Source organism: Pagrus pagrus (genome assembly GCF_965226575.1).
Source record: "Pagrus pagrus genome assembly, chromosome: 8".
In the NCBI taxonomy this organism is placed as follows: Eukaryota; Metazoa; Chordata; class Actinopteri; order Spariformes; family Sparidae; genus Pagrus; species Pagrus pagrus.
In genome coordinates this window covers 6,562,932-6,590,864 of record NC_140192.1, presented here as the reverse complement: position 1 = coordinate 6,590,864, position 27,933 = coordinate 6,562,932, and the positions used below count along the sequence as shown (strand labels likewise).

Sequence of the window (27,933 nt, the reverse complement as noted above, 5' to 3'; positions counted from 1 at the left end):
CACTGATTCATTCATTACTATGAATTCTGGATGAAAACTGAAGCAAGTAAGCATCAAAACCCATTTTTTTTGGAGAAATTTCATGTTTGTAAATCGATATCTATCCAGGATTATTTGAGTATCTGAGATGTAGTAAACATTTGAATCATTCTGCATTTGTCTGTGACAAAATAACACCCAAACAAATCTTGTTTTTCCTGCAATATAATTTAAAAGTCATTACACCTGGAGCTCGGTGAGCGTTAAAAACCCTAAAATTCTCTGGCAAACATGAACTTTTATCCACAAATTTCCAAACATGAAATCTTCCACAGTCGTCTCTCCAACCTCATATGTAGCTTCGTCCCTGTAGGAGGGGATCTTCTCCACGACGAGTTCCACCATCTTCCTGGCGTCGCTCCCGGCCTGGCCGATAAAACTGCGGAAGCTTCCGCCGTGTTCCAGCAGCACGCGGCCGCCTTCAGTCAGCACCTTGTTAGAACGATTCAGATTGTGGTGTGTTTATATTTAACTTGACTGATGAGTAGGCGGATAAGAGCTGCAACATTTCAATTTCCACTTATCATAAAGGAAACATGGTTCAGATGATGATGTAACACTGACAGACTTAGCTTATTATATGAGCTTTAAAATCAGTTTTTCTTGGTGGTTTCATGTATTATTCAGAGAGACAAAAACATACGTGTACACAGCTGTCATATGAAAACATGACAGGACATACATCAGTATAATCTCAGGCACTTCATGTACTATGTGGGAGTGTAATAGTATGCTGTTTTTGTACCTTTTTATGTCTATATATTACAGAGATGAGATGTCTCACCACATCTGTTTGTCTTCAAATTGAAAAGCACTGCTTTTGTTTTGTGTTTGCTGTGAAGGCCGTGCAGACGGATTCACACAGAAGTCAGCTTTTCATTCAGGAGTGCCAAATAGTACACTTTAGTAAAGTTTAAACAGAAGGCGAAGACACAAGGTGAATAAATCCTGATACAAATCTAAAATTACTGAATTGACTTGTGGGTTTTGCCACAGTCACTAGTAGCATGGATATGGGTCATTTATATGAGAACGTCAGGACCTGGTGGCGCTCCTGAAGCATGGGCATGGGTGTTTCGTTGTCTGATCGGAGGACATGCGCCAGCTGCTCCACGCTCATCTGAGAAAAGTACTTGGGATCAGTGATGGGTATACCTGTGGACAGCGGTGAAGAAGCATCGACATCGTTTACTTTAGTAAAGGCAGAAATACCACAGTCTAAAGATGCGTCCTCACAAGTCCTTAAAGTAGCATTATGTAACTTTTTAGTTAGCCCCTACATTACGTGGGACAAATTGTCACAGACCTGGGATTTGTATTTAAAAAATAAGTGATGTTGCACTCAGAAACTGTGGGGGGCGCCAAATCACACACAATGATTTTTTTCACATATTGTGGCTTTAAATTCAAAATTTCATTTATGTATCTCGTTCTTAGTTCATTTCGCTAATATAACTTGTGTACTTTCAAATGTACTACTAGATGCTTTGGATGTTTTTCTGATTATCAGAATTTATGTTTTCCTAATCTGATTGTTGATACATTACTTTAAAAAAATAACTTCCACTACTATCTGTGGAGTGAGGAGAAGAGTAGCTAGAGGGATTTATCTTTAGACATGAACCTTGACAGAGGAAGAGGACACTCAAGGCTACTAAATGATGAAGTTATAGAGTGCTGTAATAACGATAAAAGAACTCCACAGTAGCCATTTCTCTCAGACTCAAAAGACATGATTCAGTTCTGATCTCACGCTGTCAGCCCTTCAGATTCTGGAGAAAAAGCTACCTGTGCTTTTCTGAGAGAACCTCTTGCAATTATAAAGGCCACAGTGACCACATATTGAGAGCACTATTCCATATGAGACATAATTGATTCATATCCGGAGTCATTCACGCAAATTATGAGTGATTCACAGGCGCATGCAGAGCTACAAGCAATTTCCCAGCAGTCCAAGTTCAAGTAAAGGGCACATACACAATAATTGGTAATAGCAGTGCAAGACAAAAGCACACAGAATAGACGAACAAGAGAAGACATCAAAAAGAGCCTGAATATACATCTTTTTCTCCAGAGATGAAGCTGCTAATGTAAAGGATAAAACTAGACAAGATGTCGTGTAACACTGTTCGAGCATGGTCTTACCTTTTCTTTATAAATCTGACATTTCCATCAAACTGAGTGCAATTTCTTTTGAAAAATCTGGTTTATTTTTAGTTTGATAAATCCTGCATTTATGTGGTGTGACGCGCGTGCACTCACCTTCCTCCATAGCCCTGGTGATGGCAGCACACAGGGTCATGTAGCCCGTGTACGTGGTCCCTTTGAAGGTCACCTCACACTGTTGAGTTTCTTTCTCTGGCCAAAAGGAGAAGTTCATGGTGTCGACCACAAACACCCAGTTCAAGGCCTGCAATGTTGAAAAACTAAAATGATCAAAAGAGCAGAAAAAAAAGGCCTGAATCCTGAGAGTCCTGCCGAAATGAAAAAAAAAAAAACCCCAAACATCTTCACTTTGAAGCCTATGTGGAGATGTATTTCTCAGACTTCCACCCTGGGATGCAAAAGTGTGGACAAAGAGGATGCTTAAAGTAAAAATGCTTAATTCACCAGTTGCTGGATCGAATAATTATTTTTCAAAAGCTTTGGACTGCCAGGGGAAAGAAGTTTTCCGGCCCGTGGCTAGCTGGTTAAACACCTTGACAGAACATCAAAACTGTTATTTCTTCACATACTGTTGATCATTTTATAAATTAATTTGACTGATAATTTAAATACTTACATATTGCACCTTTAAGGAAAAGTAGAAATACCGAAGTCTTAATATAGTGCAAGTAATAGCGGCACAATGTGCTTCAGGTATCAAAAGTAAATGTACTCATTATGCAAAATGGCTCCTTTCAGTGTTATATTATTATATTATTTTCTAATATTCATTTTTTTTTACACTTAAAGAATACATTTAGAGCATTTTTATGATGTAGTTCATCAATGTGGAGCCAATTTAAGATACTTTATATACAACTGGGTTGAATATTAAAAGCTTTACCAGCAGAGTGACAAGTACTGCACCCACAGTATAGCTGTAAGGTTATAAAGAATAAAATGGAAATACTCAAGTACGGGAAATTTAAAAAGCATATTTCCCTCTGGAATCTAGTGGAGAGGCATTAAGTAGCATAAAATGTAAAGTACCTCAAATGTGTACTTAAGTTCATTACATGGTGGTAATTGAGTGCAGTCATCAGCGTCTCAAAATGTATAAATTAGTTGACTATTTGATACATTTTTTGTTAATATGTAATGATCGATTCTGTGATAATCTACAAATTATCTGAAGCATTCCCTCTTGTTTATATTATTAGCAGGGCTGAAGATGTAAATCATTCATGCAGAACATCTTGATGGAATTTATGAGGTGTTTCTCGATGATTTCATCCAGAGAGTCCTCACCACCTGTCATCTCATTAACGCAGCATTGCTGTTGCCACTGAACAAATTCTCTATGTACCACGTGCTCATGTATATTTATAAAAAAAAAACATGTATTTCTTTATTTCTGGCTGTCGACAGACTCCCCTGGTCAGAGGTGGGCGCTGGAGCCAGAGGATTTGCCATCTTCCAGCAGCTGGCGGTCAGGACCTCATCGTGTCGGAGGTTGTAGAGCATCTCCGCCACCTTCTGCACTCCCTCCTCCTCCACAAACACATCCCGGCTCCGCTCTGCTATGAACTGCCCAGACTCACGGGGAAACAGAGGCGACTCCATGGTGAAAAGCAACACACCTGTCGGATCACAGGTAGGTAGAAAAACATAAATACATTCCCCAGCAGTCTCTAGATATAGATCTCTAGGTACATCTGTGATACGTGGTCAGCTGCTATTTCAGTCGAGGCTCTACTTAGAAAGCACATGTATGTTTACAAGTTGTAAATAATCATTTAGAAGTTCTTCATTAGACATATTACAGACCTCAGGGGCAACTTCTAATATCATGCCTCTGTGGGTTGCTGGGGGAGCAGTCAAAATGTCAGCAGCCTTTTCTCACTAACACACAGATATCTTACATACATCTCTGGGGAAGTGACATTTTAGGGATTATATTCCTGCTTTATTAGATAAATCACAATAAAAAGACATAATCCTTCATCAACTAACTTCACTCTCATCACACATTAGGAACATCACTGACTTGTACCTCATTATTAAAACCAAAACAACTAAATTATATCTTCTGTCAGAAGCTGCCTCATGTCTTTTCTATCAGGTGTCCACAGGCTGTGTTAATGATGTGTTCACTGTCCGACTGATACCAGGATATTCAGGCTATCAAACATCCTACAGAAGGGGATTCATTTCCACTGCTTTCTGTAAGTGAGTCACGTGATTCACTGTCCCCTCGGAAATAAAAACACTAAAGTTATTTTTTTGTCCTGAAAAGAGCAGAACAGTCAGTGAGACGTTCAGCTGCTGTATGCTGTCATTACGTTTCACTGACAATTCAGACGAGCAAAGTGCAGGTAGTCACTTGACTGTGGAGTCAACGTTAGCCGGACTTTGTCACCACTAGCACGGACATGACCTCCACACCGACACATACATATAAAGTTCCCATTCAGCAACATTTAATTGCTTTATTCTTCCGTATAGATGTTTTTAACAGCTTCTTGACTTACCGGTGAGTGCAGGGAAAGCTGCAGGAAAGCGCGTGTTGCGTTCAGGTTGCGTTAGCTTCCACTACCTGGTTTCCAGATCTCGACCAATCAGAGACTCCGCAGTGGCTTCGTCACAGGCTCATAAACCAATCATAAGAGGCCAAGAGCGGGAACCGGAAAACAATATAAATTCGGTTGTAAACACGAAAATGAATAATGAACCCTGAACAGAAGGCAGATGAAGCCATCAGTGGCGTGATTTTTAAGATGTGGGTCATCGACTTCATCCAGTTAACACCCAGTGGACATGAAGTACAGTTAACTTCAACACCTTTCAGGTAAGTTAACACGATTGTCAGCAAGACAATATATTAAAATATAAACAAATCAGCAATAATTTTAAGGACAAATTTACTCATGCCTAATGTGAGCAAATTCCAGCTTCCTTAATGTGAATATTGGCTGATAAATATATTCATATTTTATATTTCTCCCCACTAGACCACTTAAAATTAGTTAGGGATATTAGTTTTTCACTTGATTGTTTTTTTCTGTGACATACCTGAAATTTTATTTTGCCTTTTGGGAAAATTTTTGGTCCCCAAAATACACATTTCATTTAATTTTCATTGCATATCTATGAACCCGCATCCCTGATTAATTTTGCGTAACGTATTTCTGACCTTGTCGACTAAACTATAAATCGCTTGGTCCAGAAAATGATCTATGGCTGATAATGAATTCTCAATAGGCGATAGCTTTAAACAACATGCATCAAATGGAAAAAATAAATAATGCAAAATGGTTCAGTAAAAAGTGGCACCATCTTTATTCATTTTACAATTTGACAATGTGAAGTCTACAGCATGGAGAGCAAACAAGTGTAGAGCACAGGAAATTGTAGGGACAAAATAGACAAGTTCAATATCATTTGTCAAATCTCCAGTAAAATGTCAAACAAAATCTCTAGCTACATTTTCCCATTTGTGAGGAGTTACTCAAATTATTCAGATTTATGTCATCACACAACTACCGTGATATTTTTACAAATTAGTCACACTGTCCTGTATATCCCGTATAGTCCCAACGTAAACATCCCCAAATCCATTCTGAAGAGTAAAATTTCCCACATCTCTAAAAACAAAACATGAATGGTTCAATATGAAAAGAAACATAGCTTACATTCTGCATGTTGCTAATGTTAACATGGTACAACTGTGTGAAGGGACCGATATAGACAACAGAAAGCACACCAACCCGCTGATACGCTCACACACGCTTACACACAGGACAGATTTAAACCAGAGACACAAACATACGCATACAAGTCATAAAAAAACAAAACCATCATAAAATAAAGGTTATGTTTATTTCTGTCTGTCAGGAGACTGAAGAATATTTTTGATAGATGTGAGTGTTAGAAAAAAAAAGAGCAGTAAGTGTATCTGATAAACTAATGGACTAAACTCTTAAAAATGCAGAACATCTACATTTTCTTTTTATGCACAGGAATGTTGGACATTTATTTCATTAAAAAATACAAAAATAAAATTCAAAAAAAGACACCCACAATCCAGAATAATAGTCTGACGGGGATATGTTGGAGAGGGGCAGAAAGGTTGAGGGGTTGGGGTGAGGGTGAGGGGATGGGGGTGGGGGGCAATCTGAGTCTGCTTCAATCTGAGTCTCCTGGGTCTACAGCAAATGACCAGAGTACTGCTTCACACTGAAATAAAAAGAGTGGAAAAATAAATAAAATACACAAGAAGAAAAATGCAATTCACAAGTCCATCACAGTGTATAAATACAGCTATGCAACTGTGGGAGGATGAAGTCTTGGGAAGAAGAGGATGGGGAAGAGAGACCGACAACGAGTAAGAAAGACAGGCAAAGAGGAAGAGGGGGGGTAAAGAGTTGGAGTGAGGAGGAGGAGGAGGAAAAAAAGAGGGGTGTGGTTAGTCCTTGTGTCCAAGCAGGTGCAGCACACTGAAGGAGGAGGAGGAGAGGAAGGAAGAGGGAGGCAGGGTTAGTTACCAGGCAACACTACACTACTCATGAGACAGCGGCGGCAGCTCTACAGCTGTATTAGCATTCAGGCTAAGCTCAGATAGCATCAACAAGGAAGTAGTGTGTATTATACGTGCCTACTGGTTGCCAAGGGAGAGAGAAGAGGAGGAGCCCGTGCTATTTGGCAGACTGTGATTTGTTGTCGGTTGATCTAACTAAAAACAACAAAATCACTAGTCTTCCACACAGCAGCAGCCAGGGAAGAATCAATCCACTCCCTGCTTCACAGTGAAACGGCTTAGATGGCAGATAGACATTCTGTTTTGTATTTTTTTTTCTACAAAATCATATCCCATAGATAAATGTGACAGTCAGATAAACATGTCAATCACATTGACCCTGATCTGCACAAATATCAGGTTTGTCTACTCCTTCACAGCCATTTCATGCAAGAGGAAGGTTTGAACTAGTTGCAGGTTGGGGAAGAAAGGAAGGGGGGTTAGTGAAGAAGAGACAGCAGGCAACAGGAATGCATAACCCAACAGAAAGTGGGTTAACAAGTATTAGAATGCAATATCAGAAAAAACACATTTGTAGTTTTACAGGCTATATATGCGTCATTCAGAGGGTTGAAAGAGAGGTACAGAAAGAAAGCATCTTTAAAGTATTTGTAGCTCTTTTTAGCTTGCGTGAGTTTATAAAATTGCACCTTGGATGGGTTGCATCAGCAACCTTTGTCTAACATAATTCAACAGATGTGAGCTAGTAGTGTAGGGTTGATGAGGTTGATGCCTCAACTACAACTCGGGTGATGATTAAAGAATTTCTATAATATGAAGGACGTCAGTGCAATGAGGTTTTCAGAACTTGCCTGTTCTGTAGAAGGAACTGTGCGTTCTGGATCTGATCCTGGGTGCCGGTAATGGTGATGATTCGGTCCTCAGAACCTTCCAGGGGCTCATCGATTTTGATGGAGGCTCCAGATTCGTGGCGAATCTGTTTGATCCGCTGGCCTCCCTTACCAATGATAGAGCCAGCCAGCTGTCAGAGTAGCAAGAAGAGGGAGGAGAGGAGTGGGGACGAAAGGAAAAACAAGCATGCAGAGAAGCATTTTAGCCACTGTGTGTGTGGAGCTTAAAAAAAATTAATTAAAAGAGGAAATTGCGACAAGAAATCGTGACTGAAAGATGTGTTCAAGAACATACAGTTTCAAATATTTTAGGCGTCAGGGTAAAAGATGACTAGGAAGAGTACTATGACCTTGTCTAGTGTGGGTGTATATGAAAAAGTCAATGTGTGGGAGACAGCATGACTTGTTGGTCCCTTCAACTGGATTACTGTACTGTCATTTAGTTACTTCAACAATAATGGAATATATAAGCACATATGACAAAATGTCATCTGTGTAAAGATAGTAAGTGCAAATGACATGATCACACATGGAGATGTTGTCTTTAACTCTGACAGAATATTATGACGTGGCTGCACAGTGAGGGAGGCAGAATGAAATTTCTTTGGTGTGACTTCTGTCATTTGCTCACATCTTTAGGGATCGTCACTTGTGTGGTGATGACAGGGCCGCCCATGTCATTGTAGGAGCCACGTCCACCTGATGGCGGGAGGGAGGCGAGGACCAAAGGAGACAAGCAGGGAAAAAGAGGAGTGCAGAAAGTAAGTAGAGCACTAAAAATCAATACTTGGCTGCCAGCAATATTACACATAGCTCAGCAAATTTCTCTAATCGCACTGTTTGTTGAAATAGTGTAGAGACTCACCTGACTGGTAGTTATCCCAGGAGGAACTGTTGTCTGAGCAGAAGATAAGGCAAGAAAGAAAACAGAGTCAGTGATAAACATTAATAATAAGTGACAATTGTAAAAAAACAAAAAAATAAAAATGACAATTACCTATATATGCTTAACTTAACATATGGATGTGACTGGTCATAGAAATTCAACAGGCTTAGGAAAAACACTGAACGATAGATAATTATGTCTGCGTGCCATCTTAACCATTTACTGTAAACAGAGACAATTTAAATATAATTCCACAAGGGAAAACAGAGAAACAATATTGTTGCAAACCAATGGCCAAGACACATTAATGTGAGCTGCAGTGTCCTTCCAGCCACGTTGTCACTGAACAGATTGTCATTTTGTCCAAGAACATTACATTCAGACAAAATGCTTGATGCTACGATATGCCGAGAAGAACAGCGAGACCAGCACATTGAGATACATTAGCAGTCTTCAAACCACATCCATATAATGACACAGAAAAAACATGAAGCTCAGTACTTACCATATCCTCCTCCGCTCTGTAAAAAGCAAACAGAAACACAAACGAGTTACATACTGTATAGCTGATCCCGCTCATCTTTCTACAGATTCCAGATGAATGGACGGAGAATTGTAAGCGAAAAATGTATGGGTGATGCAGCAGCCTCGTCCATGGAGTAGTCTCAACTAAAAGCCACCCAGTTTTCATCCATAAGCCAGACTCCTCCTCCTTCCCTCCCTCCATCCCCCCTTCCTGTCTCTCCTTGCATCTCCATCAGCCCCCATTTTCACCTGCTGCTGTCACCAGGGCAACAGGCAATTCAAAAAGCTGTTGCTGGGCAACGGCAGGCAGTATCCTGCCAGCTCTCGGGAAGAGATAGAGAGAGAGCGAGAGAGACGAAGAGAGAGAGCGAGGGAGAGAGAGCTTCCAGTCTGTCAACAAAGCATTATTATTGCCTAGCAACCAACCATGGCCACCCCCACCCCTCCCCACCCCCAACATCCTCCCTCTCTTTGCAGGAAAAACAGGATGGCCGTGAAAAGTACACAGTAAGAGGGCAATTACAGCTGATTATTATGGGGTGTCTCCGGCTGTGGTGATTATTGTCATTTGGTGGGAAGGTTTACACCATTCCAAAACTAGCTTGGAGGCAAGGGCAGGGCACAGACGAGCGTTTGAACGCACATGAGTGACCAGCTATGGTTGTATTGTCAATAAACGTATATTATCATTACAACACAATAGGCAATCAAAGCATATTGTCTGCCGCCGAGACCAACCAGTATGCTAGCCTGAGGAGGCTGGCGCCCAATGAGATGCTAGAACGAGAGCTGCATGCATTTAGCAAAGGGTCACTAACCATGTTATCGCTATAGCGATCCGGTCTGCCTCTTCTGTCACTGGTGACGAAAAGTGTCATAGAGGGTGGGAGATTGATGGTGATGGGGGGAGGGGGAGAGAGAGAGGGAGTGAGAGAGAGAGAGAGATGTGGGTGGGGGTGGAAAGAAAAAGAAAATGCTTACAAAAAAAAAAAGCTTGACAACATTCCAAAGGAAATTTCTGGTCTAGGTCAAACTGCACACACACGCTGAGCAAGATTACAGTATAAACACATTTCCTCTCAGCCATCTTCCCACACAGTAACAGGAACAGCTCTGACAGTGTTATAGTGAGAGAAGTGACAGGTGGTGGTGGTGATGATCAGAGCCAAGGGCTGCTGCTGCTTTTCCCTAAAAAAACTGGGCTTAAATTAAGGAATTAGAAGAAATGTGTTTGGATTTATTTGGTTTTTGTCAAACATGCATGCACGGTTGTTACAGTCAAGTCAAACTAAGGCATCAACATAACTGCATATCACTTGTTGCTTTTGTTTGACAGTGTCTCTATGTAACCATGGTGTATTACATTTAGGTTACATGACAAATTGAGAAAAATATCAGAAATGAACTAATTATTATCAAGTGTCTGACACAGTTTTTCTACAAACAGTATCAGTCATATTTATATATTTACTTTCCATTCATAATATCTGGGTGTGGACAGCCAATACTAACCAAGGCCAGGTCATGATAGCATTATTCTGGTTTTGGACAATGCAGAGCGTCTCATTTTAGAATTTATTTTAACAGCCTCCCAGATATATTTGATGCATCTGTTATTTCCTCTGCCAGAACGTTGCATTCATATGTAAGTGTACACATTAGAAAAATGACCTCTCTGATTACAAACCAGTTTGTGAAAGCATGCTGTTTTTTGTAGGGGACTCATCAGCACATGACCCTCTTACACAACACCACAAATACATTCTCTCACTTTGGATAATACTGGGAGTGAATAGCATATTGGATGGGTTATTAACAGGGAAGAGGAGGTTATACAACATCACTGCACTTCCATACAAAGCACTCCAAATAAGTGGAGTGCAATGGGTGAGTAGAGATCAAGATAAGGGAATTGTGCAGGGTCGGGCAATACTAGCAACAGACTGTAGAGCAATGGCGGTAGTTACAATGGAGAGTTAAGGATATGACAGGAGGGCAAAAGTGTTTTATTGGTTCACAAGCTATGTCATTTAAAAAACTCCAACAATAAAGTAGTAAGGCAGGGAAATAAGGGACGTGTAGGAATACCTCAACACTTACAAGTCAGTTTTGATCCATCATGGCCAATCATTGTCAAAGGAAATATGCTGAATACATGTCAGCGCTAGGAAATGACTGATTCCTCACAAAGACCAAAGAGTAAAATGCTTCTCTTGAGGAAGCACTACCAAGTGGTATTAATAAGGAATCGTCTATTCAGTGAATTACCATTACATTAATTGATGCGGCAGGTGCAAGTAATGTAAAATTACAATTACAGAATGTCGAAGTATCCCTGTTAAGATAAGTTAGGAGGTTTAGGCAAAGGTTTGGGGACAGAAACTTACTTTGACCTCTCATCTGAGCCGCGGTACGAGTCATAGTAACGATCATCTCTGTGGGCAAGATGGAGATGGGAAAAAGACACACAAACACACCCAGACATACATTGATGAGCACATAAAATTAATGGAATGATAACCATGAATACAAATGTTTCCAGAGGGGTGCACAGTGCAACACTGGATTACACGTAGATAACTGGACTCAGTTTATCCTATGAGTTAGACGATGTAAAGAAAGAATGGCGAATCTGTGAACAGAATTCCTTTGAATGGAAAATAAGCACCTACGGGAGAATTAAGTTTTTATACAGGAAGAGAAAAGCTCTAGAATTGGATCTACAAAGCCTAGTAGGTCTAAAATACCAAACACTTAAAACTCAAGAGGTTAACAGGAATAAAAAGGACTCATCTTCAAACTGATGAGTGGGATCATGCAATCATTTGGCACTATTCAGTGTTCAGTAGAAGTCTGTTTTAGGCATAACCAGAGTGCCTCTTATAATGCAAAACTGATGTTTAAGGAATAAAGTTAAACACAAACATCAACAATCTCAACTACGTGGCCACGACTTGTGACAGGACTGACTCTTGTGCATGAGTAAAAGAAAAAGCAAAGTAGCAGAGCGACAGAGAAAATAGAAAGTGTATCAATTATGTCCATATCTTACCCTCCTCTGTGTGGGTGTCCCATGGGCATGTTTCGTCCACGGCCACTCCCCCTGGAAACCCGACTTGGGTGGGGTGGAGGTGGACCTCGGCGGGGACTCATCTCATCGTAATCCCTGCGGGAGGGAGGCATGGGTCCCCGTCCCCCTCTGCTAGAGGGCATTCGGTCAAAACCGCGGTCTCCACCGCTGGACCTGCCCCCACGGATGGGGAACCCTCCGATGAGCCTGCGGCCGCCTCCCCTCTCTTCAAACATCACTGTGAAGCCACCGTATTCATACGTTTCGTCGTAGAAGTTAGGGTCATATGGCTGTGCACGGCCCTTAATGGGAGCCTAAAAGGGAGACAGACGGAGATGAAGAATACTCTACTACTATCTACTATCAACATTCATTACGTAGAACAAATTGTGTGAAAGGGTATTATACTCGCTGATGCATCTCCAACAACATGCTAAATCAGCTGCAGCATGACATGACTAAGATACATTTTAAATTTCCAACCATCAAGTTTTCTTGGGATTCAATTAATGGTTTCAGTAAGTTGCAATTCAAATGACAATACAGGCCTCCTGTTAAAGATGCTTACTTCAGCGATGAGCTCCAGCATAGTCTTGATGCACTCCACCACCCTCTCCGTTTTACCGCCAACCAGCACCACTCGGTCTGTTGACTGAGGACAACACTCCTGGAAAAGCTTGATGCTGGTCTTTGTGTTCTGGAGACACACACACAGGCAGACATAATGGACACAGGAAAACAGAAAGCAGCTACATAATAGATCAGTTGATTCTACTGTAAAAAAAACAAACTAAGAATTTCACACTTCAAATCACACCTATGTCAGTTTATGGGTATTTCCACATCGTTGAGGTACACAGAGTATCCCACGACACAGGCGATGGAGCCAGAAGAATATAACCGTTAAGAACTCAATTCAATAAACACAAATAATATAAAACAAACGACTAACAAGAGAAGTATTGTATCCTGCCCGGGTACATCCAGCTGGGTTTAATCCAGTCATTTCATGAAGTGTATTCTTGTTACAACTGACAAACTGGCAGCGACAGAAGGCTGAGAAGGGTGCATGTTGTACATTACTCACATTTCAGTGTGTAAACTGCTTTGCAACTGATTTAACTACAAAAAGCTGATCCCCAGCCCTTGTATCAACATACCTCGCGGAGCTCCTTAATCTTGGCTCCTTTCACTCCGATGATCGAGCCAGCCAGGCTCTGGTGGATCAGCAGGCGCAGCTCACAGTCAAAATCCATGCCATTGTACTGCTGGTACTAGGGGAGACATTTAGCGTGGTAATACCATGACACAATCTGTTTAGCTTTCTGACAGACTCGAACCTGGCCGAAACTTACAGCATGTTTCTTCTAATTCTGGCAAACTCATCCACCAAGAAGGCACAGTTAATGTAGAGGGTATTTAGACAGCTTTAGATAATGAGTGGCAGACACTATGTTCTTATGGTAATTTCTTTTGACAAAATAATTGCAGATACAGACACATAGCAACAGTATTTTAGACAGCCTCATAATAGAGTGCAGACAGGTTCAGAACCAGTCCAGTTTAACCAACCTAAACCACTTACCTGAAAGTGAGAACAGAGGGGAAAAATATGCTAACTGCAAAAAGCAATCACAGAAAACTATGACACTGAATTTAATTTGACTTTACTGCAAATAAATTGACATATATAAGTTATAGTGTTTGCGTTCACCATTGTTTTCACTTCCAAATAAATACTTTAGGTCACTGGGTTCAACTGGACCTAACAGGAAGAGAAAGAAAACAAGTTCTAAGAGTCCTCACCTCTTCCAGTGTTGGGATAATCTTTAGCAGGATTTCTCCAATAGTCTCGATGTCGGCACTGATGCTCAGGATGCTTCATACCGAGCACAGCCACGCAGAGAGGGTAGGGTTGGGAGAGCCAGCAAGGCATCCCAGGGGGGGAAGGAACAACATGTCAGATCAAAAAATTCATGACATCCCCCTTTTTTGCCATAGATAAACTGAGACTAACACATCTAGAAGGAACTGTTGAGGTCCACTGTTCTCTAAACTCGCCATGTCATTGATTATTCAACTGGTTATTGGTAAAATAGCTGGTACCCAAACAATGCAATGAAAAGGAAACAATCTTTTATCCAGAGAAAGTAAGAAAAGAGACAAAATAAAGAGACCCAAAGAAAAGTGACTGCATTTGGTGACCATTGAAGGGGCAAGACGGGGAGGGTGAAGCCTGAGGAGGATCTGGCAGGAATAAGCACCAATGGTGCTAAAGAGAACTCTAAAGTCCGAAAGCATATTTTGGTGGATGCACACCACAAAGACTTTAACTACAAAATCCCCAAATAATAGATGTGGGAAGACTGAGAGAACAGATGAATGCTCTCTCCAAGTGTCCCATCTTAAAAATTTGACTTGGACAGCCATTTTGATGCTTCATTTATACAATAAATTGTAAAGAAAATTTTGTTGTCTGCACCCACCTAGTGACATAAAAAAATAAACAATGAGTTTACGGATCAAAAAGAACTGAAGCACACATGGAAGTAGAATGGTAAGAGAGCTGAGGAAGAGTAACAGAGCAGATAATACCATGGTAAATGAAGTTTGCCACCACTGGAGTGGATGCTTTTTAAAGGGGATGGGATAAGCAGTAAACATTAAACCAAAGAATGCAGAGATGAGTGGGCCAGAGAGAGATTATCTGTACTTTCCATAGCTCCAGGCGTCATTAATCAAATTCAGGTGAAGCAGAAGACAGGAAAGGAAAAACACATACAAGACACTTGAGTCCTAGCTTGCCTTTTGCGTAGAATGGGTAAAAAATTAGGAATCTATCAGTATAATGGGGGAATCAAAGGGAAAGAATGGGATGATGCGAGAAGCAGGTGAGCTTATGAAACTAACGGAAAAACAAGAACACCAGTATATCCACTCTGAGGGGGAGGGGGTGAAAACGCGAAAGATAAAGAGGATAGATAATCATCAATGAAAATTAAAGAAATACAAAAAACACGGACATATTGCACAGATTATAGCAAAGGTTTAAAAAGACAGTGGCAGATTGTGGAAAAATTCTGACAACACCAGCCTAAGTTTCAATGTTGACGTGATTTTAAAAATGGCATATAAAGGATGTTGATATGGCTTTTACAGGATCAACAGGCAGATTTGGACATGAACGCATTTAGGCATTTTGACTCAGGCTAAAATACTGTGAGAACAGGTAGGTTAATATACAGTGACTTGACAGAGGCAGGATGACTATTATTCATCTCTTCTTGTTTGTTTGACCTGTAGTCAGGCAGTGAGAGGGAGGAGCTTAGGGACATACCGCTCAGGCCCACTGCTGTCTGGGACTGACACACTGGCATTGTACTGGGCGTGGCATGGGCAGGGGCCAGGGCCATTCGAGCACAGATGTCAATCAAGTAAGGCGCCCATTTAGGGACAGGGCACGATTATGGACAGGGCCAACCAGGGTGTCAGGTGGGCGGGCGCAGGAGGGGCCATCCAGAACATGGGCAACAGAGGAGGAAGTGGGCAAAAAAGTCAACAGTAAAATAATAAACAAGGGAGAGGGAAGAGGGAAGAGGAATACATTTTTAATATACAGGCTCTACTTCAAACGTGACTTTAATTTGATTCTCTCAGAGATTGGTTTGTCAAAGAGAGAAAAGGAGAAAATGTAACATTGGAAAATGGGTAATGGCATATTAAGAACATGAAGAGTTCAATGTTGGGGAATAGACCAGAGACAGTGAGTAGGAGGGGTAGAACAAATTGTGGAGGGCTAGAGAAAGAGGCAATGATATTGAATGAATTAGGAACTGGTCAGATTGCCTTAACACTTATAAAGAAAATGTAAGCTGGCGCTGCAGGTGACCGCATGAACACCGCACTGTGCCTATAAATTTAGATTAACAAGAGCATCAGTGTTGCCACAACAGCACTGTTACAATAAATTATCAATAAGGAGAAACAAATTGACATGAAATTGGACTTTTGTGCCAAGGGCCAGTTTAGCTGAGGCAATCACATGATGTTCATGTGAGAAGAAAAAAGATAACACCAACCCCAAAGGGGTTGTCGGAACATCACATGAACAGAAGGCTACTATCACAGGCATCAGCTACCCACACCCCTTGTTTACACAGAAGAAAACATGGCCAAATGCCAAAATAGGTTTTTAATCAGTTATCCAGGGTCAATTTTAAAAGAACTGCTGCCCTATTGTGGAGGCTGGGTAGTTTTGAGAGGCTGAACACCAGTGAAGGGAGAAATAAAGAATACAAAATAAAAGTTCTAAATAAAATAAAAATTCCAAACAAAATAAAAATTCAGTGTGTATAAAATAGATGTACTCACGTCTGTACGAAGGGCTTTGATGTTTTTGCCACCCTTCCCAATTACAGCTCCTGCATTCTGAGAATACAGACAATAATTACAGAAACTGAAAACATAAATAAAAATGAGAAAATGACAACTACTGCACTGCAATGAGCAGACAGGGTACAAAAGACTATAACAAATTCATGTACGGAAAAAAACACAATGTCTGTATGCATGTCACGAATAAATGGTGGAAATTAATTCTTCAAACGGACACAGATGTGATCACCATGAAGGAAATTTAAGGGAATACAAAAATCGGCAGTCTTCCTCGGGGTGTGCACGAAAAATATCCACAAACAATCGCTTAAGGGTTTGACATGAAATGTGAAATGAAAGGAGAGCTGATTTACTTTGCTCTGCAGGAGGATTCGGAGCTCAACCATCTCGTCCGAGTTCCTGGAGCGCTTGAATGATTTCTGCTCATCTGCATCCTCAGCAGGGCGCTTACCTGGCATTAGGAGATAAAAAAACATACTGACAACCCTGCATACACAACCATCCACAAGAATAAAATGTAATAATCACAAAGAGCACAGAAAGCAGTGAAACACAAAATGACATGGCTCATATTTTCAAACTCTCACCTTTCATATTAAACTAAATCTATGCGAATTACTACGTGCAAAACTAGGAAATACAAATATATATTCGTAATGCTTCTACAAAAATGTTTTACACAAATCTTGGATAGGAGACCAGAGAATATACATGGCTTAGGTCAATTGCACACATGCATCAACCTGTAATACGAACAAAAAGTGAAATATTTGAATCATAAATGTCCAAAATCAGAGCTGTAAGTAATTTGCTAAAACACCACCACTGCTATTCTTTTCTCACATAGCAAACTTTGATGATGAAGATAGATTACGCGTTTTAACATCATAACAATATGAAGAAGTTGTGTTTTATACCGTTAGTCTCTGTGTTGCTGAATGAAGCGTCGTCTTGCTGTTCAATTTCTGTCTCCATGGTCGTCTGAATGCGGAGGAGCTGAGGTGGGCACCTCGGTCCGGGGAACAGGCGGCAGCGGCGGGGAAAGAGAAGCACAAAACTGCCCCCTGTGAGCTGTGGTAGTTTGACAGCATTGTAACCGGGGGGGAGAAAAGAAATGAGACAATTCAAGCTGCGTGCCAGAGATCCGGTTGTTCAAGTAGCAAAGGGTTGACATGCAGAGACAAACGAGAGAAAAACTGGCAGAAAATCGCCACTCACCGATTTTTATTACAGGGACAAAGGGCGTGTTGAAAGGCGGAACTTAATAAGCAAGAACCAAACAGCTGCTGCGACCTGTCGGGGAGGGAGAGGCTAGTTGAAATACAATACTTGCATGTAACATGAAAATGACAGCCAAGTTTGAAACACACCAATTACGATCACACATATTTGATATTTCATTCTTGCGTTTGAACCTCTGTGATCAGTGCCGACACATGCCAACGTGTGTTAACATTCATCCAGCGAGCATGTACGATGATTTTAATTTGAAATGACACTATTATAATTGTCATCACATCGTAAAATTGATATTCTTGTTTGGGTGGAGAGAGGTGCAGGCATTTTGCAATATGTCCGAGCAAAAGAAATGGGCGATCGCCACGGTCCTGCGACCGAGAGATGATTTCACCAGCCAGAGATGACCAACTGGTATCAGGCGTTAACGTTTAGTTAGCTCGATAACGTTTAGCGTATTTATCGATGTTTTGACCGGAAAACAACTCGGCTAATCGTCAATTTCAAGAAATGTTTATTCACAAAGCAGACCGCTGAAAATGAGCAATTAAATGCTGACATTGACTAAAGCGAAACTTGGCTCCGCTGAAGCTAACTTATCGACCAGTAGCTAAGCTAGCTCGTTAACTGTGGTTGGTGTAAGCAACCGGACGAGCTACCTAGCCTGGAGGGAAATGCGCTAGCTACGAGCTTCGTCGAGTAGGTTTCGATTATCCGTCTCACAAAATGTCGATCGTATTATTTTTAAACACTTTGATAATTGCATACGCGGTGTGACATTGCGACGTATGGCCGATTTAATGCAAACTGGTTGATAAAACATTGCCAGTTATTCAATACAAAGACGAGCTCGAGTCATCCAGGCTAGCAGTTAGCTAATTTCGCCATGTTGCCATATTCAGTTGAGCACAAGGGGAGCTGGCCAGGCCAGCTAATTAAACAGCGCTGCAATAAACACGAATAAGGCAACAGAGTGAGTGCTAAGGACATGTATCCTATAGTATTTGTGTACTTTAATTGCATTGTGCTCAGCGTGGCAAAGAAAAAGGGGAAAATATCGTCAAAACACAAACCTGCGGTGCAACTCCTCGCTCGTCCCCCTTGCTTCTCTACCTAACGTGGAAATGTACAAGCTGAGCAGATGTGTGCTGATTGGTTAAACGGAAAGGAACTCAAGCAGGCGAGTGTCACGATTGGCTCGGACAGACGTCAATCACAATAGCTGGGGCGTTTCCAAAGCGATTCGATAAGCCCTCTCTTCCGGATGCAGTTACATCCCGGTTTACTGTCGCTGTTCAAGTTATTCTTGTTTATAAGGTGTGTACCGCCGGGCTAATGTTAATTTGTCTATTTGTATGTACGTGTATACGCCTAGTTGTTAGTTTTAAGCACTGCTGCTGCGTATAAGAGCCTCTGTGAGCGTGTTGTACGGACTCAGAAGTGAGGTAAAGTAGCATCAACACAGCTAAATATGTAGTCAACTTTTTTTGGCGCCTTGGCTGCTCTCCAGTAGACTTCGTTGAAAAGGCTGCTCCCATCTTCTCTCAGGTAGCTTGTCATTATAAAGACACTTACCTGAACACAAACATTATGTTCGTCGCATGCTGTCTCTGCCTGCATTACTCACTCAATCTCTTTCTCTCCTCCATTGAACCCAGACGTGACCATCTGCAGAGACACGGGGCTTATCCATCCTCAAATGATCACAGAGAGATAACAGAAAACAATCCTCCTGTGGTCTTTATCATTATAATCTAATCTCTCTTGTTGATAAAATTACCACAAGATTTGGTGTCAAGTGGTTCAAGGCGATGCAGAGAGAAGATGACCCCTTGAAAAACTCCCCTTATTCCCTCAGGGCCTGCAGGGGGGGAGTGATGTGCCATGGATTGAAAACTTGCCTTTTTCAAAACCTTTTAAAGGCAGTTTAACTGAAATTTTGGTGCATTATAATTAGATTAAACACATGCCTTTTTTCGTAGCAGGTAACAGTGGAGACGATAGCAGAAAGTGCCCGCACAAAGAAAGAGGATGGCCCCACAGATCCAGGCGGTGGTTCGTGCTACCCAGGCCTGGCTTCAGTCCTCCTGGCACGTCCAGGTGCCCTTCGCCTGGCTGGAGGCCTGCGTGGAGTGGCTGCAGGAAGAGGCGGGAGGAGCAGGTCGTCTGTCACAGCAGCAAATCAACCAACAGGTAGGCATGACTCGTACATGGAGGGGTAAGATGGTTACTCATGTCCCAGTTCCAGAAAGATCACATGATATGATGGCCATTTATGTCCTGGAAGTGAATGTAACTAATGTCATATCAGAGTCACGTCAGGTCTTACAGTAGGAAATGCCTCTTTGCATGATGTGAACTTGTAGGCGCTGGACCAGTGGCTGTTGACGGACCTGAGGGACCTGGATCACCCTGTCCTCCCTGAGGGGCTCAGTCAGACCCAGAAGACTGAACTCAATGGGACCTTCTGTGTCCAGGTAGCTTGTTGATCATATATGTCATCTTATATATTTAATCAAATCAAATCAAATCAAATCAAATTTTATTTGTATAGCCCAAATTCACAAATCACAGTTTGCCTCAGAGGGCTTTACAATTTGTACAGAGACGACACCCTCTGTCCTTCGACCCTCGATTCGAGTGAGGAAAAACTTGCCCCAAAAAAGGCCCTTTTAACAGGGAAAAAATGCGGAAGAAACCTCAGGGAGAGCCACAGAGGAGGGATCCCTCTCCCAGGACGGACAGACGTGCAATAGATGTCGCATGTACAGAGCAGATCAACGAGATCACAATGTATTCAATTATAAGCGATGGTTGACAGGAGTGAAAGTACACAAAGATGTATTACAGCAATAATGATGAAATGCACATGGAAATGTGATTACTAGTGATAACAGTAGTAATGATCAATGGCAAGGATGGTATGTAGCAATGCAGTACGATAATAGTAGTGGAACGTATGTAACAGAGATGTGACTAATATTAGCGACAGTAGTGGTGGGTGTCAGGCAGGGTCATGGCAGTAGGTGCATCCACGATCAGGCAGGGCCATAGCAGTAGGCGCATCCACGATCAGGCAGGGCCATAGCAGTGGGCGCATCCACGATCAGGCAGGGCCATAGCAGTGGGCGCATCCACGATCCACGACCCGGGCGCGGCCAGGATCCAAGGGAGCCTGTAGGACTAGAAAGCACAAGGACTCCGGGGAAGAAGCAAGTCAGTGACATGCAGAGATGGGGCATGTATACAGGCATAATGTATACAGATGGAGAGGAGAGGAGAGGGGAGGAGAGAGAAGCTCAGTGTGTCATTGTCCCCCGGACTAGGCCTATAGCAGCATAACTAAGAGCTGGTCCAGGACAGGCCTGGGCCTGTCCTGGACCAGCCCTAACTATAAGCTCTATCGAAGAGGAAGGTCTTAAGTCTACTCTTAAAGGTAGAGAGGGTGTCCGCCTCCCGGACCAAAACAGGAAGATGGTTCCACAGAAGAGGAGCTTGATAACTGAAGGCTCTGGCTCCCATTCTACTTTTGGAGACTTTAGGAACTACAAGTAATCCTGCGTTAATCTGTTGTTTATTATTACATTTTACGTTAGGGATGATGCCCATTGGTAAATACAAATGTTAAATTATCCAAAGTCGGCCTAGAAGGATAATGTTGGCCGTATATTAAGAGGCACCCATGATGAGGACAATAACCTAAAAAAGACCAAATCACTTGTAACAACAACATACATGATCAGTTCACAAATAAAACCAGCAATTCAAGAAAATGCCAAGTTCAGCTCTGTATGTCCATCACACTGTAACATGACTGTAGCATCAAACATTATAGCTAGCTACACCAGATCTTAAAGAAATTAATATTCAGAAAAAGGCAACATATCCAAAGGTCTCACTCTGTTTTAGGTTGACTCATTGCTGGACATCAGTCAGCCTGCGTATGGTCAGATGCAGAAGTTGAAGGGCACGGACTGTGCAAACGACGAAGTGTCTGCGGTCACACAGGCCACCCAGAGGTCCTGGGAAGCCAGACCAACCCGTATGCTGCTACTGCAGGTCAGAGATATTTGTGGAATATAAGAAAACATAAAAAAAAAACTCTGTGCTTCTGAAATGAACAAATTATCAGTAATTACCTTTATATTCGTGTGTCTGTGTGTGCATTGTTAACTAGCGGCCTTTGCATCAACACCCATACTCACTTAAGTATTGTGAGGGTGTCTCAGCACTTGCCGATATTTTTTCCTGCCATTCATTCTCGTACAACAAACAACAGTTGAATAATTTTGATCCACTTAACACCTTGATGCTGGACTTAATGTTACTGCAAGGTTTCCTTCAGAGATATTGTAGAAAACTCTACTTGTAAAGGATGGAGCTGTATTATTATTTTCTTACTATAAAGAAGGTTGTGAAAATTATGTTGCAGCACATTTTTGGCATCATACATAAATCTGAATTCAGTGTCGCACTATTTACCAGGGTGAACATTAGACTCCATCAACTGTCCAACCCTAATCTACAAGCGAGTTTTATCTTCTTGTGTTGAGTTGGGCACAAGAACAAAGCCTTCTGCTTCTCTTCCTAACCGAATCAGACTGGACAGGTACAATAACTGAGAGCATATGAAAGAGTAAATTGCTGGGATATAAGGCGAAGACTGTAATTTTCACCTTAACTATTACACTTGTCACTGCTCTATGGTTTCTCAAGAATAGCGCCGGTGTTGCTTAGAAACGATGCAATGGTTTTTTTTTTCCTTTTTCTTTTTCACTGTTTCTCCATTTAAGTAAGTCACGTGATGCAAAGACCCACATGCACTGGAATCACTGCCAAGAGGCAGAAGATATGGTCAGATAAGTCCAGGCCAGCCAGCATATATACTGAAAAAATAGAAACCAAACATTATTTCCAATTTTACTAGCAGTAACGTTTTGGGAAGTGTGACTTACATATCCAGTATTACAGTAGCTGCATGTCACAGGTGAACATGCAGCTATCAGGCCAGTTTTAATTAGTTTACATATTTCGTCTAACATTTTACAGACAAAAGATTGGAGCAGCGATAATCTTCTTTTTGTAATATTTTGAGCATGTAAATGTATCATAATTTTACAATAATTTCCCTGTTCAGTTTACTTTAAGATTGATTGATATCATTTTTATTTCGAAGCAGTAAAATAAGAGCTTTCAAAAAACAATGAGACAATATGACAAAATAATTTTTTTTTAAAAATTAAAAAAAAAAAATCTTTAAAAAATAAAGAGCAGCAAGAACTATACACTTATTTAATCCTAAACCCTCTCCACTAATTAATTAAGTCATAATCTCCTCAATGAACCCATAATCTTATATTACACACATATACATATACATATACATATACCTACACATAATGTGCATACACCAAGTACTCAATATCTTATATATATATATTAACTTATTGATTAATTATCTTTTATTCCGATCATACATATATACTCACTCATTCACACATAAATAATCTTCATACTATGTTCATATACAGTATATCCAAACCACTTTTCTTTACCTAATATACTGTACATACTTATGAACTTGTTAACTAATTAATTAAACATATATACATGCATAAGCCTACATACACATATAACTCAGTCTAATACACTGTCTCTGTTGTGCAGGTGACAGATGGAGTCCAGAGCCTGGAGGCCATGGAGTATCAGTCTATCCCTGAACTCAGCACAGCTCTCAGGTTAAGGATTATTCTGTGAAACACTCAACTGCACTGTGTAGTCTGACTGCTGCTACCGATGTAAAAATAAGTGAACTTACTTTTTACAATAAAGTAACCTTTACTTTTTTATTTTTCTCCACTTTCTCCAAGAAGTCAAAAATTAAATAAAATTTTATAAACACATTTCTGCTATGTCACTACCATTTACTACCAGTTATTATGTGAAACCTTGTACCTTGTTTTTAAAAATGAAATTATACCCTCAGGCCCGGTGCGAAGCTGCAGTTGCGAGGGCAGATGGTTTGCAGACTTGGAGTGCTTCTGTTGGGGCCGTCCAACATCAAGGTCCTGGGCGGTGAGGTGGAGGACCTGGTGGACAGAAATAACCAGGTTAGCTGTCGGTTTCTGTTTTCTGTCAAAAGCAGTTTTGAACCAATTCATGTTAAGGTTGCATGACATGCAAGAGTTTATACAGATCCAGTTGTATATTTCTATACTGCTCTGACAGGGCAGGGTGCTGTGTCGCACGCTTGGACTTCCTGAGGAGGAGCAGCAGCAGCAGCAGGAGGTGGAGGAAGCCCCACCAGCACCACAACAAGGTATAAATATGTGTCTTTAATAGAAGATCATGTGCAAAGATCACAGTTTCGGCTAAATTTGATTTTATATCAAATAAAGGCTGTTTAAGAATTAAATTGTGTGCAACGGACAGGAGGCTCTGGAGTGTCTTTCTTAGCTTAAACTACCCATTTTAGGACAAAACATACTAATGATTTTTTTTTTGCTTTTTGTTCTCTTTTTAGCTCTCCAGGAAGAAGAGGACCTGGACCTGGATGATGCAGAGTTGTTGGCCAGTTTGGAGGCCCAGGAGGAGGTGGAAAGGGTTCAGGTTCAAGACAGCGGTTACAGGACACTGAGCGAGATCTCTACTCAGTCCTCGAGAAACTCCTCTGTCAGGAGTTTTGTCTCCACAGCCTCATCCAGGTGGGTGGTGAACAATATGACGCCTTGACATTTTGATGCTGGAACTCAAATATACCTTGACATTTTGAATTTCAACATAATGTTTGTCTCCAAAAGAAAAATCTCAGCTTTTATCATTCAGCTACTGTAGGATGAATTTAGCAGTTTTATTCTACAATATTTTTTGTAATGTCTCTGTGATGTGTTACTGTCTTTATCTTGCTTTGAGAGGGTTTATTCGCAGCCAGTGACAACCATCGGATGAGGGATGTTAATCGTGTGACAAAAAGTAAACAGATAACAGATGTACTGTTTTCAACAATTTCCTTGAGGTTAATATGACAAAAACAAAGAAAGTGCTCAGAGATTTTAGATGAAGTGAAGAAGTCCCGCTCCCAAAATTCAACAGTGAATCCATCGAAAGAGTTAATACTTACAGATGCCTGGGAATAGAAATCGATGACAGTGAATGGTCTTCTTACAAATATTGTACAGTTTCAAAGTCAAATGCGTGTCTTGAACTACATCCTGTCTGTTGGCACATGATCAAGATGGCGAGTTGGTTCATTGGGTGTGACCCAAATACTCGTTTTGAGTAAGGCCGAGTGCATCCTCAATGATCCTCGTCACCCTTTACACGACACATTCCCACTGAGCCGTCAATGCAAAGGAAGGATTCTGTAGAGAAAAATACGAACAGCCAGGTTTAGCAAGTCTTTTGCTCTTTCAGCGACTAGTCTGTTAAATGAGAGGGACGGTACAAATTCAGCAGATTTTACGGTATTTTTTTTTGTTTCAGGCTTCATAGTTTTATATTGTGGTATTGTATGGCTACATCTCAGTACAGGACATATATCTCAAAATTACTAAATCTCCTCACAAACACTTGGGAAACAAAATAAAATGTTATTTTTGACCAAATACCCCAATATTGATAGTGCAACAATATTGTAGGGACGACTAATGGTACTTTCATAAAATAATGATACAATGAGATTTCTGATAAGTAATCATCAGTAATGTGGATGTAAAGACTAAGTGGGTAAAGGCAAGTATGAGAACAAGTAGAACGGTCTGGTAAGTTCAGTCAATGACATCACTTTACTACAGTGCAGCTTTTAAAACCAGGAAAAGACAACACTCATGCTATATCCTCATATAACAAGACAATTTAGACTCGTATCACTAAACAATGAAAGATGCACTTTTACCCATAACCTCCTGCGTTTCCCTATCTGGTTATAATACAATTTAATGTGAGATACTGACTGGAGTAACTGTTACAACTGCCTAGACCCAAATGTCAACACCAAGTTGTTTTCAATTAAAGTGATGGCTGACAATTTCCAACAAATAAATGACTGCATAATTGCATTGCTATGAGTTGATGGATAAACACAGTTAACTAGTTATGATATTAAATCCAAAACAATCTGTCTGGTGTCAACAGTTCTGAGTGATATCTGACGTAAAACAGTCTTTTTTTCTTTTGTAATGACCCCTACCATCGAGAAAATGTTCTCACATAGGCTGTAAAACCATGTTTAAAATATTGGCAACATTGCCTCCTGCACAGTGAGCCCATTGACACTGTTGGTCCAAAGCTATATTAACTTAGTCCAACATTATTCTCTTGCAGAAGTGGTTTAACCCAAAGCAACAGAGGTGGTTCAGTCCAAGGCCATCGCCACAGTAACGAACTACAGGATTCTGACCTCCTACCTTCGGATCACTTGATTAATCGAGAGATGTCAGATCACAACATGGCAGATGAAGACTTTCCTGACGAAGACTTTGACGATCTTCCCATGGACGAGCTGGACGCTGTGATTTTTCAAGAAAGTGCAAATGTTACTGACAGCAGTCCTAGACCACAGAACAATAACAGGATAACGGGGAGTTCTTACGGAGCAACAGAACCCCAAACTGCCCAGAGATCCTCTGGGTCACAGCTTGGTTCTAGCAACTCCAGATCCACTGCACAGAAAAGAGACTATGGAGCTTGTAGTAGAGGACCCACAGGGCAGTTAGCCACAGCAGAATTTGTTGCTAATGATGATTTCATGGATGAAGACATGGACTGCTTCATCGAAGAGGTGCAAACTGGGAGGACTGGAGTGCCGGATCAGTTCCCTGTTCAACAAGGACCAAGTAGAGACAGAGAGAGCACTACCAAGAAAACAGACCCTTCAGACTCCAGTTGTAGACTTTCAAATGACTCATTAAAAAGTGTTACACCTCAGGGGCAAAGTTACACCTCAAGCTCTGCAGAATTTGATAGACTTTCTGCTAAAAAAGATCCACAGAGTCACAGCTCGGTCCCTGCTCTCACTCTGACCTCTCCACCTTTTACATATTTGTGCCTGCTGGATGAGATGATGTCCAGACCACACCCCCACCACACCACAGAGATCCGTGTCAAAGCTTTCATTGTGACTCTCTTGGGGAAGCTGAGCAGCAGCAACGGTCTTTGGCACGTCTCCGCCACGATTTCCGACGGAACCGGTTACCTGGACGTGGAGCTGTCCGATGAGGTTCTGACGGGCCTGCTGGGCTTCTCTGTGGGAGAGAAGGGGGCTCTGAAGCGCGACCCAGCTCGGCGAGGTGAGCTGGACGCCGGGATGAGGAGATGTCAGGAAGGGCTGGTGGACATGTGCTGCGTCATGACCATCACGGTCAAACCGGAGGGCAGAAAAGCCGCGGTGACCAAGGCAGAACCTGTCAACGAGAAGACGTTCCAGGAGCTGGAGCGGAGGGCGAGCGACGGGAGGAAATAGACTCAAAGGAGAGGTTAAGGGGAAGTGGACAATAATGAGAAAATTACAGCCAGCGGAGATGACTAAAGCAGAGATGGAAAATTGCCAACAAACGTGAGGCAAAAATAACATGGCGCACCAGCATTGCCTTAGACTTTTGCCTCGCGTAATGAAACAAAGGTATTTTTTAGGATCGGTGATCAACCTTTGCTTCAGATCTGAAGAGCATAATGTGTGAGCTGGATGTCTGATGATCTGCAAGCAGCTTGTTGCAACACACCCCATCTGCTATATGTGAACATGGCGTGCTGTCATCACAGGATTTCATCCATCTATTCCGCATCAGCTCCAATCAAAGTAAACTGATTAAAGAAGGACAACTGCGATCTGTCCGTAATTGTACGTAACATTTAAAACTATCTGAAGAGAAGAGCGAAGCGCGAGAGAAAGAAAACGGGGGCCAAAAAAAAAAAACGTTCATATTCTGATTGTTGTAATGAATTGCCAGCCTTTGCATTCATTCAGTACATCCATTACTTCTGACTGAAAAATGATTGAATATCCGAGGGCTGCGTGGGTCTTTAATAAACTCTCCCAGAGGAGAATGAGAGGAAAGGAAGATGAAGGAGAGGCCATGAGCTTCGATTATTTCTCTTCATTACAGAGCCTCATCTCTGTTTTTGTCTTTGATGAATAGACATACCAAACATTTGATGCTTTGTCTGCATTTACTGTATACTGAAATAAAAATTGTTCTGAGGGTTTTTATAA

At 41.4% G+C, this 27,933-nt stretch overlaps 3 protein-coding genes across 13 annotated transcripts in view; 1 reads left to right on the top strand and 2 right to left on the bottom strand.

Moving 5' to 3' along the window:
- Positions 1 to 4,802, bottom strand: part of qng1 (Q-nucleotide N-glycosylase 1) — a 6,064-nt gene extending 1,262 nt beyond the window's left edge. The window contains exons 1-5 of the mRNA XM_084360084.1: positions 4,716 to 4,802; positions 3,583 to 3,824; positions 2,302 to 2,449; positions 1,082 to 1,194; positions 328 to 471 (exon numbers count right to left, since the gene is read on the bottom strand). Coding sequence (XP_084216210.1) covers positions 328 to 471; positions 1,082 to 1,194; positions 2,302 to 2,449; positions 3,583 to 3,807 — 630 coding nt within the window. The 5' untranslated portion in view covers positions 3,808 to 3,824; positions 4,716 to 4,802. The remainder of the gene's footprint in view (positions 1 to 327; positions 472 to 1,081; positions 1,195 to 2,301; positions 2,450 to 3,582; positions 3,825 to 4,715) is intronic.
- On the top strand, positions 3,750 to 27,933 carry rmi1 (RMI1, RecQ mediated genome instability 1, homolog). Of its 8 annotated transcripts, none has more exons than XM_084360068.1 (11): positions 3,750 to 3,838; positions 8,251 to 8,372; positions 9,088 to 9,529; positions 19,706 to 19,916; positions 20,090 to 20,200; positions 21,633 to 21,782; positions 23,391 to 23,461; positions 23,710 to 23,833; positions 23,952 to 24,042; positions 24,247 to 24,427; positions 26,046 to 27,933. In XM_084360068.1, the coding sequence occupies exons 4-11, from the start codon at positions 19,755 to 19,757 to the stop codon at positions 27,181 to 27,183; spliced, it is 2,028 nt and encodes a 675-aa protein (XP_084216194.1). In that variant the 5' UTR covers positions 3,750 to 3,838; positions 8,251 to 8,372; positions 9,088 to 9,529; positions 19,706 to 19,754; the 3' UTR covers positions 27,184 to 27,933. The 8 variants fall into 8 exon arrangements, with proteins under 8 accessions (XP_084216194.1, XP_084216196.1, XP_084216200.1 ...); XM_084360070.1 differs by lacking the exon at positions 3,750 to 3,838 and adding an exon at positions 4,936 to 5,032; XM_084360074.1 differs by lacking the exons at positions 3,750 to 3,838; positions 8,251 to 8,372; positions 9,088 to 9,529 and adding an exon at positions 17,862 to 17,958 and having other exon boundaries at positions 19,709 to 19,916.
- Positions 5,500 to 18,863, bottom strand: hnrnpk (heterogeneous nuclear ribonucleoprotein K). 4 transcript variants are annotated; one of them, XM_084360075.1, is made up of 17 exons: positions 18,797 to 18,863; positions 17,706 to 17,780; positions 17,405 to 17,558; positions 16,841 to 16,938; positions 16,464 to 16,520; positions 15,430 to 15,473; positions 13,899 to 13,971; positions 13,253 to 13,366; positions 12,661 to 12,789; positions 12,075 to 12,406; positions 11,410 to 11,457; positions 9,841 to 9,880; positions 9,003 to 9,018; positions 8,477 to 8,509; positions 8,243 to 8,310; positions 7,573 to 7,742; positions 5,500 to 6,420 (listed from the first exon to the last, which is right to left on the bottom strand). In XM_084360075.1, the coding sequence occupies exons 3-17, from the start codon at positions 17,460 to 17,462 to the stop codon at positions 6,390 to 6,392; spliced, it is 1,311 nt and encodes a 436-aa protein (XP_084216201.1). In that variant the 5' UTR covers positions 17,463 to 17,558; positions 17,706 to 17,780; positions 18,797 to 18,863; the 3' UTR covers positions 5,500 to 6,389. The 4 variants fall into 4 exon arrangements, with proteins under 4 accessions (XP_084216201.1, XP_084216203.1, XP_084216204.1 ...); XM_084360077.1 differs by having other exon boundaries at positions 13,253 to 13,360; XM_084360076.1 differs by lacking the exon at positions 5,500 to 6,420 and adding an exon at positions 6,428 to 6,680.

What these genes read in the sequence shown, in the direction of transcription:
- hnrnpk (XM_084360075.1), bottom strand. Translation starts at nt 17,462, where the DNA reads ATGGAGACAGAAATTGAACAGCAAGACGACGCTTCATTCAGCAACACA. An exon ending in GAATCCTCCTGCAGAGCAAA is followed by an intron (nt 16,521 to 16,840) that starts GTAAATCAGCTC and finishes CTGTATTCTCAG; the next exon opens with AATGCAGGAGCTGTAATTGG. An exon ending in GGCTCAGATGAGAGGTCAAA is followed by an intron (nt 9,881 to 11,409) that starts GTAAGTTTCTGT and finishes TTTCGTCACCAG; the next exon opens with TGACAGAAGAGGCAGACCGG.
- rmi1 (XM_084360068.1), top strand. Translation starts at nt 19,755, where the DNA reads ATGGCCCCACAGATCCAGGCGGTGGTTCGTGCTACCCAGGCCTGGCTT. An exon ending in ATGGGACCTTCTGTGTCCAG is followed by an intron (nt 20,201 to 21,632) that starts GTAGCTTGTTGA and finishes ACTCTGTTTTAG; the next exon opens with GTTGACTCATTGCTGGACAT. An exon ending in GAACTCAGCACAGCTCTCAG is followed by an intron (nt 23,462 to 23,709) that starts GTTAAGGATTAT and finishes TTATACCCTCAG; the next exon opens with GCCCGGTGCGAAGCTGCAGT.